The 12,462-nt window shown below is 54.0% G+C and overlaps 2 protein-coding genes across 3 annotated transcripts in view; one reads left to right on the plus strand and one right to left on the minus strand.

Annotated features, from left to right (window-relative positions):
• Positions 1 to 998: 998 nt before the first annotated feature.
• Positions 999 to 10,702, plus strand: LOC136404001 (PDZ domain-containing protein 9-like). 2 transcript variants are annotated; one of them, XM_066383455.1, is made up of 4 exons: positions 999 to 1,270; positions 3,948 to 4,127; positions 8,158 to 8,347; positions 10,214 to 10,702. In XM_066383455.1, the coding sequence occupies exons 1-4, from the start codon at positions 1,240 to 1,242 to the stop codon at positions 10,608 to 10,610; spliced, it is 798 nt and encodes a 265-aa protein (XP_066239552.1). In that variant the 5' UTR covers positions 999 to 1,239; the 3' UTR covers positions 10,611 to 10,702. The 2 variants fall into 2 exon arrangements, with proteins under 2 accessions (XP_066239552.1, XP_066239553.1); XM_066383456.1 differs by lacking the exon at positions 3,948 to 4,127.
• A 762-nt stretch (positions 10,703 to 11,464) lies between these two features.
• LOC136404002 (cytochrome b-c1 complex subunit 2, mitochondrial-like) overlaps positions 11,465 to 12,462 on the minus strand; it is a 32,151-nt gene continuing 31,153 nt past the window's right edge. Inside the window, exon 14 of the mRNA XM_066383457.1 lies at positions 11,465 to 11,683. Within this exon, the coding sequence (XP_066239554.1) occupies positions 11,600 to 11,683 (84 nt within the window). The 3' untranslated portion in view covers positions 11,465 to 11,599. The remainder of the gene's footprint in view (positions 11,684 to 12,462) is intronic.

A 12,462-nucleotide genomic window follows, 5' to 3' on the forward strand; every position in this document is an offset into this window, starting at 1 on the left:
AGCAGGAAGCATCAACTCCCAGTTGCATCTCGCATGTGCCCTGACCAGGCAAGTCCAGGGTTTCCAACAGGCGACCTCAGCGCAGCGTCGCGGGTCCATGCTTTATCCACTGGGCCACCACAGGTCAGACTCCCTGTGTTTGTCAAAATCTCAGTTCCAGGGGGTCTAGCCCTTGTTTGTCTTGCTGGGTGTTGTGTCCTCACCGTGCACACACGTAGAGCAAGCTTCTGGTGTGAGTGAACTTATGTGGGAGAAAGGGTTGTTTTGGAAACAACAACAACAAAAAAGGAAGAATTAATTCCTCTCTGAACAATGATTCATTTTTATTTTTTATTTATTTTTTATTTATTACAGAGACAGAGAGAGAGTCAGAGAGAGGGATAGACAGGGACAGACAGACAGGAATGGAGAGAGATGAGAAGCATCAATCATTAGTTTTTCATTGCGCGTTGCAACACCTTAGTTGTTCATTGATTGCTTTCTCATATGTGCCTTGACCGTGGGCCTTCAGCAGACTGAGTGAGCCGTGCTGGAGCCAGTGACCTTAGGTTCAAGCTGGTGAGCTTTTGCTCAAACCAGATGAGCCCGAGCTCAAGCTGGCGACCCTGGGGTCTCGAACCTGGGTCCTCTGCATCCCAGTCCGATGCTCTATCCACTGCGCCACCGCCTGGTCAGGCTATTTTTTATTTTTCAGGTCACCTTTGACCTTGACTCATTCATAATATCCATGAAAAAAAGTGCAGGTCCATAGCGGCTGGAACCGTTGATGGCTGATGTAACAATATGTCAGAATGCAACATTCGGGGCAGTTCAGCCGGGGCGCCTGCGCTGGCCGGGACCGTCCTCCGTCCTCCGGGGACCGGCTCCCGCTGCGGGACCCTCCGCTGCGTGTCCTCCCCTCTCCGCATCCCAGCCGCTTCCCGGGGATGGAGCGGGAGCCCCCCGGAGTGGCGCTGTCCCGGCCCCGCAGAAGCGCTGTATTTCTCCACCAACACGTTCACGTTCCGCTTTCCAGGGTCCACGGAGGTTCTGCGGTGACCGCAGACGTCTGGGGCGGCGGGTTCGCGCGGCCCCGGGAGGAAACCCAGGCGCCGGGCCCCGGGCCGCCCCGCGGCCTCGCTCCGCTCCTCCCGGGTTCCAGGCGGTTGGGAGGAGGAGTTGGACCGACTTGGCTCTGGCTCCGGCTCGAGGTCCAGCTCCCGGAGGCACCCGGACAGCCGGCCCTCCCCCCGGGGGGCCATGAAGAAGGCCGGCCACAGAAGCAGAAAAGGTGAGACCGGGCCGTGGGGACAGTGGGGACAGTGGGGACCCAGCCTTCCTCCCACTCCTCCTCTGCGGAAGGGGACCGCCACCCTCTGGGCCTGGCACCCTCCTGCGTGTGCCCACCGTAATGTGCTCACGGCAAGAGCCTCTGCTGCGGGTGCTCCGGTCTGGGAGCTTTCGACCGTCACATTCTCACTTAAAACACCAACACAGTAAAAAAAAAAAAAGAAAGAAAAGAAAAATGAAAAGCGTCACCTGGGCTGCAACCCCCGCTCCCGCCCCCCCCCCCCCCCCCAGCTCCTGAGCTGTGTCTATAATTTTGCCCTAATTTACCACAGAGAATGTCATAGAAATGGGATCACCGAGTATGGAGTCGCTGGAGTCTGGCTTCTCCCACTTTGCGCTGCTGTCCTTGGAGACACAGGGGAGTGTATCAGAAGCACATTTTATTGTCCAGCTGAAGGTGGAAGAGAGACCCTGGCCTAAGAGGCCACTTCTCTGAGCTCGGGGTACTGGGAGCTCACGGAGGGGAACACCTGCTCTCAGTGGCCCCTGCGGTCTTAGAAAGTCTCTGAAGTTGGTTCCTCCTTGACCCGGTCACTGTGTTTTGTGGCCGAGGAGGTTGGAGATGGGCAAGGACGCCTGCCGGCTCCCCGCAGCGGGGGTGGGCGAGCGGGAGGCTCCCTGCAGCAGGGGGTGGTGAGCGGGCGGTTCCCCGCAGCGGGGGTGGGGGGGTGGGCGAGCGGGAGGCTCCCCGCAGCTGGGGGGTGAGGGGGTGGGCGAGCGGGCGGCTCCCCGCAGCAGGGTGCGTGGGTGAGCAGGGAAGCCCCTTCCCCATAGCAGCAGGTCGTCTCCCAGGGCTCCTCAAAAACGCTGGAAAAATATGCAGAAAACAAATCTCACAAGTTCTCGTGTACTGAAAACGAGTCTCCCCAAAGCTCCCTCTTGGGACGAATAAGTTCTTAAACCACTCCTCAGTCTTTGAAACTTTCCTTGTGAGGTTTAGCTCTGTAGAAGACACATTTAACCCCCCACCCCCACTGTCCCAGGCTCTCCTCCCAAATGCTTTTTTCTTTCCTGCTGTGCATTAATTTCCACGATCTGTCATTGCCATGACATGGACCAGTGACTATAGTACCCCCTTCACTTCCCAGGTCTACTCGGAACCCCATAGTACTCTGCACACAGTAGCCTCAGGGTGGTTTTTTTTTTTTTTTTTTTATTTTATTTGTTTGTTTGTTTGTTTTTTTGGTGAGAGAGAGACAGAGAGGGACAGACAGGAAGGGAGAGAGGTAAGAAGCATCAATTCTTCATTGCGGCACCTTAGTTGTTCACTGACTGCTTTCTCATATGTGCCTTGACGGAGGGGGGGGGGCTACAGCAGAGCCAGTGACCCCTTGCTCAAGCCAGCGACCTTGGGTTCAAGCTGGTGAGCTTTGCTCAAACCAGACGAGCCTGCGCTCAAGCTGGTGACTTCGGGTTTCGAACCTGGGTCCTCTAGCATCCCAATGTGACGCTCCATCCACTGCACCAGGGTGGTTCTTTTTTTAACACACATCTTACCATGTTCTGCGCAAATTGCTTCCGGCCTTTCCTGCTAAGAAACCCGCACGCACGTCCGCTCTGCCTCTGGGCCTCCTGCCCGCCTGCCGGTCTCCTGTGTGCCTGCTTGTTCCTGTCTCTGAACCTTGGTCCAATTCACTCCCTTCCACCTACCTCCTCTCCCTAAAATAATTCCTGTTCGTCCTTTCGACCTCCATTCAGATTGTATGTCCTCTGTGAAGCCTGAGGCCTTCCCCACGGGAGACCTGGACCTCCTGTTGGTCACCCGGAGGTCTCTGCCCTTTCCCTCCAGAGCATGTGCTACAGCTGTTGTTCAACTTGTTCCCATGACTCATGGACAGCTGTCTCCTCTGCCAGGTGTGACGGTCGGCGAGGACACGAAGCACTTCCTGAATCAATGAGCATCTGTTCTGTGACTGGATAAACACAGCTCACATTAGACGTCTACCCGTGGGCTCAGCACTAAACACATTTAATGTTAGACGTCCACCATGGGCTCAGCACAAACACAGCTCATGTTAATCGTCCACTCGTGGGCTCAGCACTGAACATGGCTAATGTTAGATGTCCACCCGTGGGCTTAGCACTGAACACAGCTCATGTCAGATGTCCACCTGTGGGCTCAGCACTGAACACGGCTAATGTCAGACGTCCACCCGTGGGCTCAGCACTAAATATAGCTCACATTAATCGTCCACCCGTGGGCTCAGCATTGAACACAGCTCACATCAGATGTCCACCACGGGCTCAGCATTGAACACAGCTCACATTAGATGTCCACCACGGGCTCAGCACTGGACACAGCTCACGTCAGACGTCCACCCGTGGGCTCTGCACTGAACACAGCTCACATTAATCGTCTACCTGTGGGCTCAGCACTGAACATGGCTAATGTTAGACGTCCACCTGTGGGCTCAGCACTGTGCGAGAGACATTCACCATCTCATTTCATTCTCGGGACGACCCTCTGAGGTGGACACTTTTCTTCTCACCTCACTGACGAGGAGACCAAGGAGTGGAGAGGCTAACTGTCCTAGAGGTCTGGCACGACAGCCCCAGTGATGACTGTCACGCTCTTGCCTCGGTGAAGGTCTAAAACATGATCTTCTTCTTTTTATTAGAAAAACAAGTCAGCTTCCAGTCCGAGTCGTCTGTGCACACCTTGAGCACAACTCTGCAGACCCAGCTCACCGTGGGCAGCCTGGGGTTGGGCCTGATCGTCGTCCAGCACGGACCCTACCTCCAGATCGCCCACCTCATCAGGAACGGGGCTGCAGCCAGGGACAGAAAGCTCCAGCCAGGTGGGTGACTGCGGGCACGGGCCCCCTGCCTCCCACCCACGCATCCAGGAGACTCGGGTGACAGGTGTCAGCGTCACCATTGTCTGGGAGCCTTCCATGGGCCAGTCCCTTGTTATCGCCTAGATAGGGCTCCCCCTGGTGTGTTCTTCATTCACTGAATTCTCACAGCCACCCTCTAGGTAGGAAGTAGTATCATTCCCTCGCGACAGGTGAGGAAACCGAGGCACAGGGAGGCCGAGCTCCTTGTCCAGCTTCACGCCCATCGAGCAAGTGGAAGACAAATACAGGCCCAGTCACGGCAGAGCTCAGGGCTCTCCGTGGACACAGATGTCTTCCCTGGCGTGAATCACCACCGCCGTTGAGAGGCCTGACCTCCTGTCAGCCTCTGACAGACCTTGAGGTTCTGCACTAGACGGCCTGGCAGATGAGGAGTCGGTGTTTAGACACCCACCCACGGTCACGCCCAGGAGCAGGGATTGGAGCCCGCTCTGTTAGAAGCCACAGCCAAAGGCCTTATCAGGACCACGCTGTCCTCTTTGGTCTCTGGGTGAGTGACCTGTCCATCCAATTCAGGACGTGTTTCCCCAGTCACTGCTCCGGGCCGAGGGCCGTGCTCACGGGTCAGGGAGGCGCAAGAGGACGGTAATGCGGTGGGGAGGGAAGAGCTGGTCAGCATCAGCTGGACTGCCCCTTGGACAAAGTCACTTAGCTTTCCAGGCCTCCGTCACTGCGTCTGTAAGTTGGGATGACACCACCGTTGTTTGCTGAGATGTGATCATTTTTACAAAAGTGCTTTGAAAACCACGGGGCTGTGGGGATACTGGCAAGCATTTCTCTTAGGCTGATCTTATAGAGTCTCTAGACTCACGTATTTTTTAAAAAATTATTATTATTAAATTTAATGCAGTGACATTGATAAATCAGGGTACATATGTTGAGAGAAAACATCTCCAGATTATTTTGACATTTGATTATGCTGCATACATACCCCTCACCCAAAGTCAAATTGTCTTCCGTCACCTTCTATCTGGTTTTCTTTGTGCCCCTCCCCTTCCCCATCCCCTCTCTCTCCTTCCTCGCCCCTCCCCATCCTCGTACCCCCCCTCCTTACCATCACATTCTTGTCTGTCTCTGAGTCTCATTCACGTATTTTTTTTTTTTTTTTTTTTTTAATAAAAAATGATTGTAGGCCTGACCAGGCAGTGGTGCAGTGGCTAGGGTGTCAGACTGGGATGTGGACGACCCAGGTTCGAAACCCAGAGGTCGCTGGCTTGAGTGTGGGATCATAGACATGACTCTATGTTTGCTGGCTTGAGCCCAAGGTCGCTGGCTGGAGCAAGAGGTCACTGGCTCTGCTGGATGCCCCCCAGATCAAGGCACATATGAGAAAGCAATCAATGAACAGCTAAGGTGCCGCAATGAAGACTTGATGCTTCTCATCTCTCTCCCTTCCTGTCTGTCTGTCCCCCTCTCTGACTCTCTCTCTCTCTCTCTCACACACACACACACACACACACACACACACACACACACACACACACGTGCGGTACAGGAGCCCCTGTGGTTGCACTAGTTTGCATCTCTGGTCGCCTAGTCGAGTCACCGGGGGAGATTTTACCACTAAGATGCCTGGACCGCATCTCCCCCGCGGTTCTGATTCAATGGGTTTGGGTTGGGGTCCGGGTCCGGGCAGTTCATGGTTTAAAAGATCCTTGGATTCTATTTTTCTTTTCCTCTCCAGGGTGATTCTCATAGCAGCTTAGGTTAGACACAGTGGACCGATGAAGAAAGTAGGTGAATGATCCTATTACGAAACAGCTTACCTGTCCCTGGCCAGTTGGCTCAGTGGTAGAGTGTCCGCCCAGCGTGTGGAAGTCCTGGGTTCGATTCCCAGTCGGGGCGCACAGGAGAAGCCACCATCTGCTTCTCCACTGTGGTGGTGTTGTTGTTGTTTTTTTTGCTTCTTTCTGTCTCATGGTGGTTCTTCGAGGGCTTTGATGACCCAGGCGGATGCGGAAGGCACCACCTCGGTCTGGGCCTGTCTGTTCTGAGTATTCTGTTCACCGTCACCCTCAGGCCCTTCCAGTTACTGGTTGCCTTGGCAATGTCATCACCAGCTGTTTTTGGAGACAGACCCAGGGGGCTGGTCGGAGCACGGCGCCCCCACCAGTGGACCTCGGGGTATGTGACTTTGATCTCATCGTGGTTGATGAGATCACTTCAGTGGCATGGGGTCAGATGAGCCGGGATTAGGGGTGACCAATGGAAGTTAGCTGCATCTAACCCTCCTCCAAGGTGCAAGCCGAGAGAATACTGGGAATCGGTTTCTTGTGGGATCCAGCAGCGTGGAAACCTATCCTTGGCATCCCGGGAGGCCTCCTCTGGGACCAGCCTGCTGCCCCGTGAGCGCACGTGGTGTAGACTCCGACGGGGCTTCCTCTTGGTCTTGTCCTCCGAGGCCAGGCTTCGGCTGGCTGTCTTGGAAGGAGGGTGGCTGAGGGTCTATGAGCTTCCCGTGCACAGAATGGTGGAAACATCCTCTAGACGTCGTTCATCACTTTATCTGACGTTAGTTATAAAATCTCCATTGCCACTGTGCACGATGCTCGTACCGGTTAGATCTGAAGACCAGGATCTGACCCAGTGTGAGTGAGTGTCCTTAGGAACCAGTGTCCCTGCATTCCTGTTTTCTCTGGCCGAGTCCCTTGGAGCCATCAGGGTTCTTCATGGCAGCAACAGAACGCTACTGTTAAGGGACTTCGTGTAGAACTCAGAGCCTGAGGAACAGCCAGGAAGGCGGAGAGGCCAGCTCGGGAAATGGTGAGGACAGACGGCCAGGACAGCAGCCCCTGGAAGCCCCCGGAAACCAGGCGTGCTCTTTGCCCTCTGCACACCCTGCTCCAGGTGCAGTGCTCCATGGCTGACCTACTTTACACGTCCCTGCCTGGTGGCTGCTGTGAGTGAATCACTGGTGGTCTCGGCACCCAGTGTGGGGGTCCATGGGCTTGCTGTCAAGAGGGGGCTCTTGGCCCATCTGCTGTGGGCTCAGAAGCTCCATGGTTGACCACGCTTCCCTCCCTGTCCGGCACTGCCCTAGGTGGGGGACCTAGCTGTCAAATCCCTCTGAAGAAAACATATTCTCTGTCTACACATCTTAAAGCTTAATTAAAGCCTGCTAATTGTCTGGTGTTTCAAGAAGGAGTATTTGCTCAACCAACACTGTACAATGGCAGAAAATTAAAACAAAAGGCTCGATGTTTAACACGGCCAACGTACTGTGGGAGGCGCTGGAAGCGGCCAGGTAGGTATAACAGAAAATAGGCCAGCTGACCCGCGATGACGCAGTGGATAAAGCATTGACCTCGAACCCTGAGGTCACAGGTTTGAAACCCCGGGCTTGCCGGGTCAGTGCACCTATGGGAGTTGATGCTTCCTGCTCCTCCCCTCCCTCTCCTTCCTGCCTTTCTCTCTCTCTCTTCTCCCTAAAATCAATAAATAAAAAAATTTTTTTTTTAAAAAAAGAGAGAAGGTAGGCCATTTATTCATCATTTATGTTAAGTGGCTTTTTCACTAAGAGTAATAGTAATTAAAATACTTTTAGAATCGTAAAGGATGCTTTAATTACAAATGGTGTACTTTCTGTCACACCAAGGACTTCCGAAATACTGTGAAAAAGAAACACCTTGCATGCGTTCATTATTATGCAAAGGACACTCATGTCACTGAGGTGGTCAATTTTTTATTTTTTTTTGGTTGCTTCCCCTGTGTGCCCTGACTGGGGATTGAAACCACAACGTTGTTTTGGGAGGACTCTTGTTAACTTGACTGAGAGCTACCTGGCCAGGGCCTTGAAGTGGCCATCTTTATTAAATAAAGGCTGAAGTCTGTTTTTGGTTCAAAAAAGTGAACCAACCACATGAATCCATAAAGTGAGACATCTCACAGTAGAGCTGGAAATGGTTGGTGTGTTCCCTTTAAACCATTATCTTAATTTTGCTATTTCTCCCCCCCCCCCCCCGCTTTTTTAAAGGTGATGTTCTGATTAGTGTCGGACAGGACAATGTGTTAGGATATACTCTCCGGGAACTTTTAAAGCTTTTGCAACCCATTGCCATTGGAACAGTGCTGCAGATCAAGGTCTACCGAGATTTTATTGACATACCCCAAGAATGGCAAGAGATAGCGGATTTAATTCCTGAGACGAAATTCCCAGTCACAGGGTGAGTAGTTCACTTCCGAGGTCTCTGTTCTCCGAGGGTCTCCCTGGTCTAGGAAGCCCTGCTCTCCGCGTGAGGTGAAACGGCCTAGTGGCCCACGGAGGAGGGGCTGGGGGCGGGGTCCGAACACCTCGTGGGCTCTAAGCCCTTTTGGAAAGAACAATCTGCAGGAACTAACGTCAGGAAGAAAGATCAGGGCAGGAGTCTCGAACCTGGAGTTAATAATGATGATAAAAGGAGGAGGAGCCGCCGGATGGGAACTCCGCCTCCGCGCAGCACGTCCCCTCCGTCCCCCCGGGCGTGTGCGGGGAGCCCCGTTCCCATCGGTCTCCTGCATCCTTCCCAGCAAGATTAACATTTATTTAAGATTGATTGGGAGAGAAAGGGAGAGCCAGACAGACAGAAACGTCCACCTGTTCCTTTCTGTGCCCTGACCAGCAGTGGAACCCACAGCCCCGAGCACGGGCGATGCTCTAACCCAGAGCCCTCCGGCCAGGGCCCCGGGCAATGCTCTAACCCAGAGCCCTCCGGCCAGGGCCCCGGGCGATGCTCTAACCCAGAGCTCTCCGGCCAGGGCCGAGGAACATTTAGGCCAGGGGTCCCCACACTTTTTACACAGGGGGCCAGTTCACCGTCCCTCAGACCGTTGGAGGGCCAGACTACAAAAAAAACTATGAACAAATCCCTATGCACACTGCACATCTTATTTTAAAGTAAAAAAACAAAACGGGAAAAAATACAATATTTAAAATAAAGAACAAGTAAATTTAAATCAACAAACTGACCAGTATTTCAATGGGAACTACGCTCCTCTCACTGACCACCAATGAAAGAGGTGCCTCTTCTGGAACTGCGGTGGGGGCCGGATAAATGGCCTCAGGGGGCCGCATGTGGCCTGCGGGCCGTAGTTTGGGGACCCCTGATTTAGGCCTTTTTAAGCGGCTGTCATCTTATCAACCCTCGACTCCTCGCTCCGGCCGCTGCCCTGTCCCTGGCCTCAGGCTTGCGGGAGGAGCTGCTGGACAGGAGGCTGCCCAGCACCCTCGGCCCACGTTAACCTGGCCTCGCTCTCAGCACTCGGGTGGGTCCCCCGAACCTCCGCACTGCCGAGTCCAGTGGGCTCCTCTCATCTTCGCTCTGCTTGGCCTCTGAGTACCAGACACTTGACAACCTCCCAGCCTCACTCCTGTTGAAACGTCACCTTTCCCGGCTTCCTTCCGTGACACCCACGCCCCCGCCTTCCCGGCTGCCCCCCAGCGGGCAGCTCAAGGCTTCATCTCTGGCTCCCCCCTCTCCTCTCCGTCTCCCGGGCAATGTCAGGGGTGCCCGTTCCTACCCACACATGGACAGCGCCCAGGGGCGTCATCTCCTAGCTTGTACACCGAAACGTCCTCGATGTTCCCCTCTGGACGTACAGAGTTCATTCTGCCCCAGATCAAAAGCCAGCCCCTCTGGTCCTCCAGGTGCCCTCTTCCTGGGGGAGTGTCTACCTGGTTGACATTCACTTAGTTTTTACTATTATTATATTTTACTTATTCATTTTCAGAGAGAGAGGAGAGGGGGGAGAGAGACAGAGAGAGAGAGAGAGAGAGAGACAGAGAGAGAGGAGGGGGAGGAGCAGGAAGCATTAACTGCCATGTGTTCCTTGACTAGGCAAGCCCAGGTTTTAAACCGGTGACCTCAGTGTTCCAGGTGGATGCTTTATCCCCGGCCACCACAGGTCAGGCAGGAATGGACACAAAGTGAAAGGTACTTTTATAGAGAAGAGCCCACAACACAAAGGTGGTGCTGAAGCTGTGTCCTCCTCCTGAGAGCGCGGCCGGGGCCGAGACACCGAGAACCTCTCATTCTCTCTCCTCTTACTTCCAGCACAACCAAGAAAACCGAGAAAGCCGAGCAGGCCAAAGACCCCTCCACCAGCAGTGCCAACAAGGACGACTCGGTGCTAAAGAAGCTCTCGTACTGTGTGTCCCCCGAGTCCAGCGGGCAGCGCCCCGCAAGGAGACCCGTGTCCATCTCCAGAGAGTGGCACCGGTACGAGAAGAAGAGCCAGACGATCCGGGTGGGGACAGACGCCAGCTGTGACGTCGTGATTCACGGACGCCGTGCCAGGGAGGCGCGGGCCCCCTCCCCGTACTGGACGATGGGGAAGCAGGACAAGGACAGCTCCTCCTCCTCGGACGCATTCTGGCGGGAAGACCGGGCCCAGGCAAAGGGCAAGGGCCAGCCTGCATCCAAGGCTGGTCAGCGGTCTGCAGATCTGTGACCACAGGGGGGTTTCTCTGGAAAACGCCCAGCATCTGTGCACGGCCACCCAGCTTTGCTGTCCTCACAGAAACCTGTCCAGACTGACCAGTCCTTCCACACCTGTCGTGAGGCCTTCACCTGCTTCAGTGTGACTTACAGCCAAGGCTTTCCGGTGTCACACAGGCCTCACAATTTCTATTCTCAAAAGAGCAGTATCACTGCCATCATTAGGACCCTTCTTCCTGAGAAGAGTGCCTCACCTTTTAGAAAATGTAGCAGAAAAGCTCAATATCAGAATGTGCAAAAACAGTAGAGAATTTAGTTTTTCAGGTAAGTACCACATTGTCATTCTGACATTTAGTTTCTCGTTTTGCAAACTTCCAAGTAAGTGCCCCACTTAAAGGAAATAGAGTATGTTTTTCCGCTACTTGTTCATATTAATTTTTCTCCCCGTTTTCTGGCCTATTTTTACTGTGGGCTGACAGACAGTTAACTCCTTGAAAGGAACAGGCTAGAAACGGCGAGGGAAGAGATGGAAGGAAACCGAGCTCCGCAGGGAAGGCAGACAGACAGACAGACAGACAGGACGCGACCGAGAGGGAGTGTGCGTTTCTCAGAAGTGAATCTACTGCACAAGGGCCAAAGGGGGTAAAACCCAGACCGCTGACCTGTCCTAACCCCACAGGGGAGACCTCTCCCTGCTCCTGTCCTGCAAAGCCGCCAGCAGCAGCAACCGTTTGGAAATATTGACGGACAGCTGCTCAGCCTGATCGTCCCCGTTTCTCACCTGTCACACCTGTTCTTCATGCATCTGAAACAAAGGTGTCTGCAGACAGAGTCCCCGTTTGTTAACTGAGCAGAAAAACACAGGGAAACACGTGGAGCGTTTTATTGACTTTCGCTGGGTGGGAAGCAGCCACCTGCACTTACACTTATTAAGGTATTTCATGTCCCGAAAGAAAACACGTATGGCTTCCCGTGTCTGCGCTCCGGGCCGTGTGCGTCGGCTCACAGCTCGTCCACAAAAGGTGTGTGCCCCAGATTCCCGCTTGCTGCCATCGACTTCTGGCCGGAAACAAACTTCTTTGCAGCCTTGACGCAGACAGACAGAGAAAGAAACACAGGGAAGAAGAGCACGTGTTATCAAGTACCCTTCAGGGAGAGGGCTCAGCCAGCAATTCTGTAAGGCTCGCATGGAACTGACGACAGAGGGGCTGCTGCCTTCTTTTACTCTGTGGAAACGCTCAGCTGTCCTGGGGGTGCCCCGCCCCGTGTGACTGGGCCAGGGAGGCGGGACGAGGACCACCTCCCTGACCCTACAGGGGATGGCAGAGCCAGTCCTGGGCAGGGCTGCACTTTCCTGTTCTGTATTACAAAGGCACAGGGTCTGAGTTAATAAAAATACACCGTTTAACTTAAACGTCTACTTTTCTATGCTTAGTATTCTTTATGTCCCTAGCTTTACGTTCAGAGCTGGCTGTTTAGCCGTGGTTGGATATACAGTTGGTTAGAGCGCTGTCCCAAAGCACAGAGGTTGCTGGTTCAGTCCCCAGTCAGGGCACACAGAGAAACAGACCGATGTTCCTGTCTCTGTGTCCCTCCCTCTCTCTCTAAAAGCAATGGAAACGGAAGGGCTGGTTGTCCAGGTCACGTGTGAGGCCACGGGTATCAGTGTCCACACTCCCAGGCCATCTTCTCAATGGACGGTGGTGGGGGCGGGCTGGGACTCAGGGCACAGCACAGACGACGAGGACATTTGGAGAGAGGGTGTAATGAACCTGGAGCCAAGTGAAACCATGTCCGGATTACCTTGAAACAGACCGTCACATTTTCCACCCCTGTCCCCATGCAAGGTGGACCTGCTGGGGAGA

Source organism: Saccopteryx leptura, chromosome 4, assembly GCF_036850995.1.
Source record: "Saccopteryx leptura isolate mSacLep1 chromosome 4, mSacLep1_pri_phased_curated, whole genome shotgun sequence".
NCBI classification, from domain to species: Eukaryota; Metazoa; Chordata; class Mammalia; order Chiroptera; family Emballonuridae; genus Saccopteryx; species Saccopteryx leptura.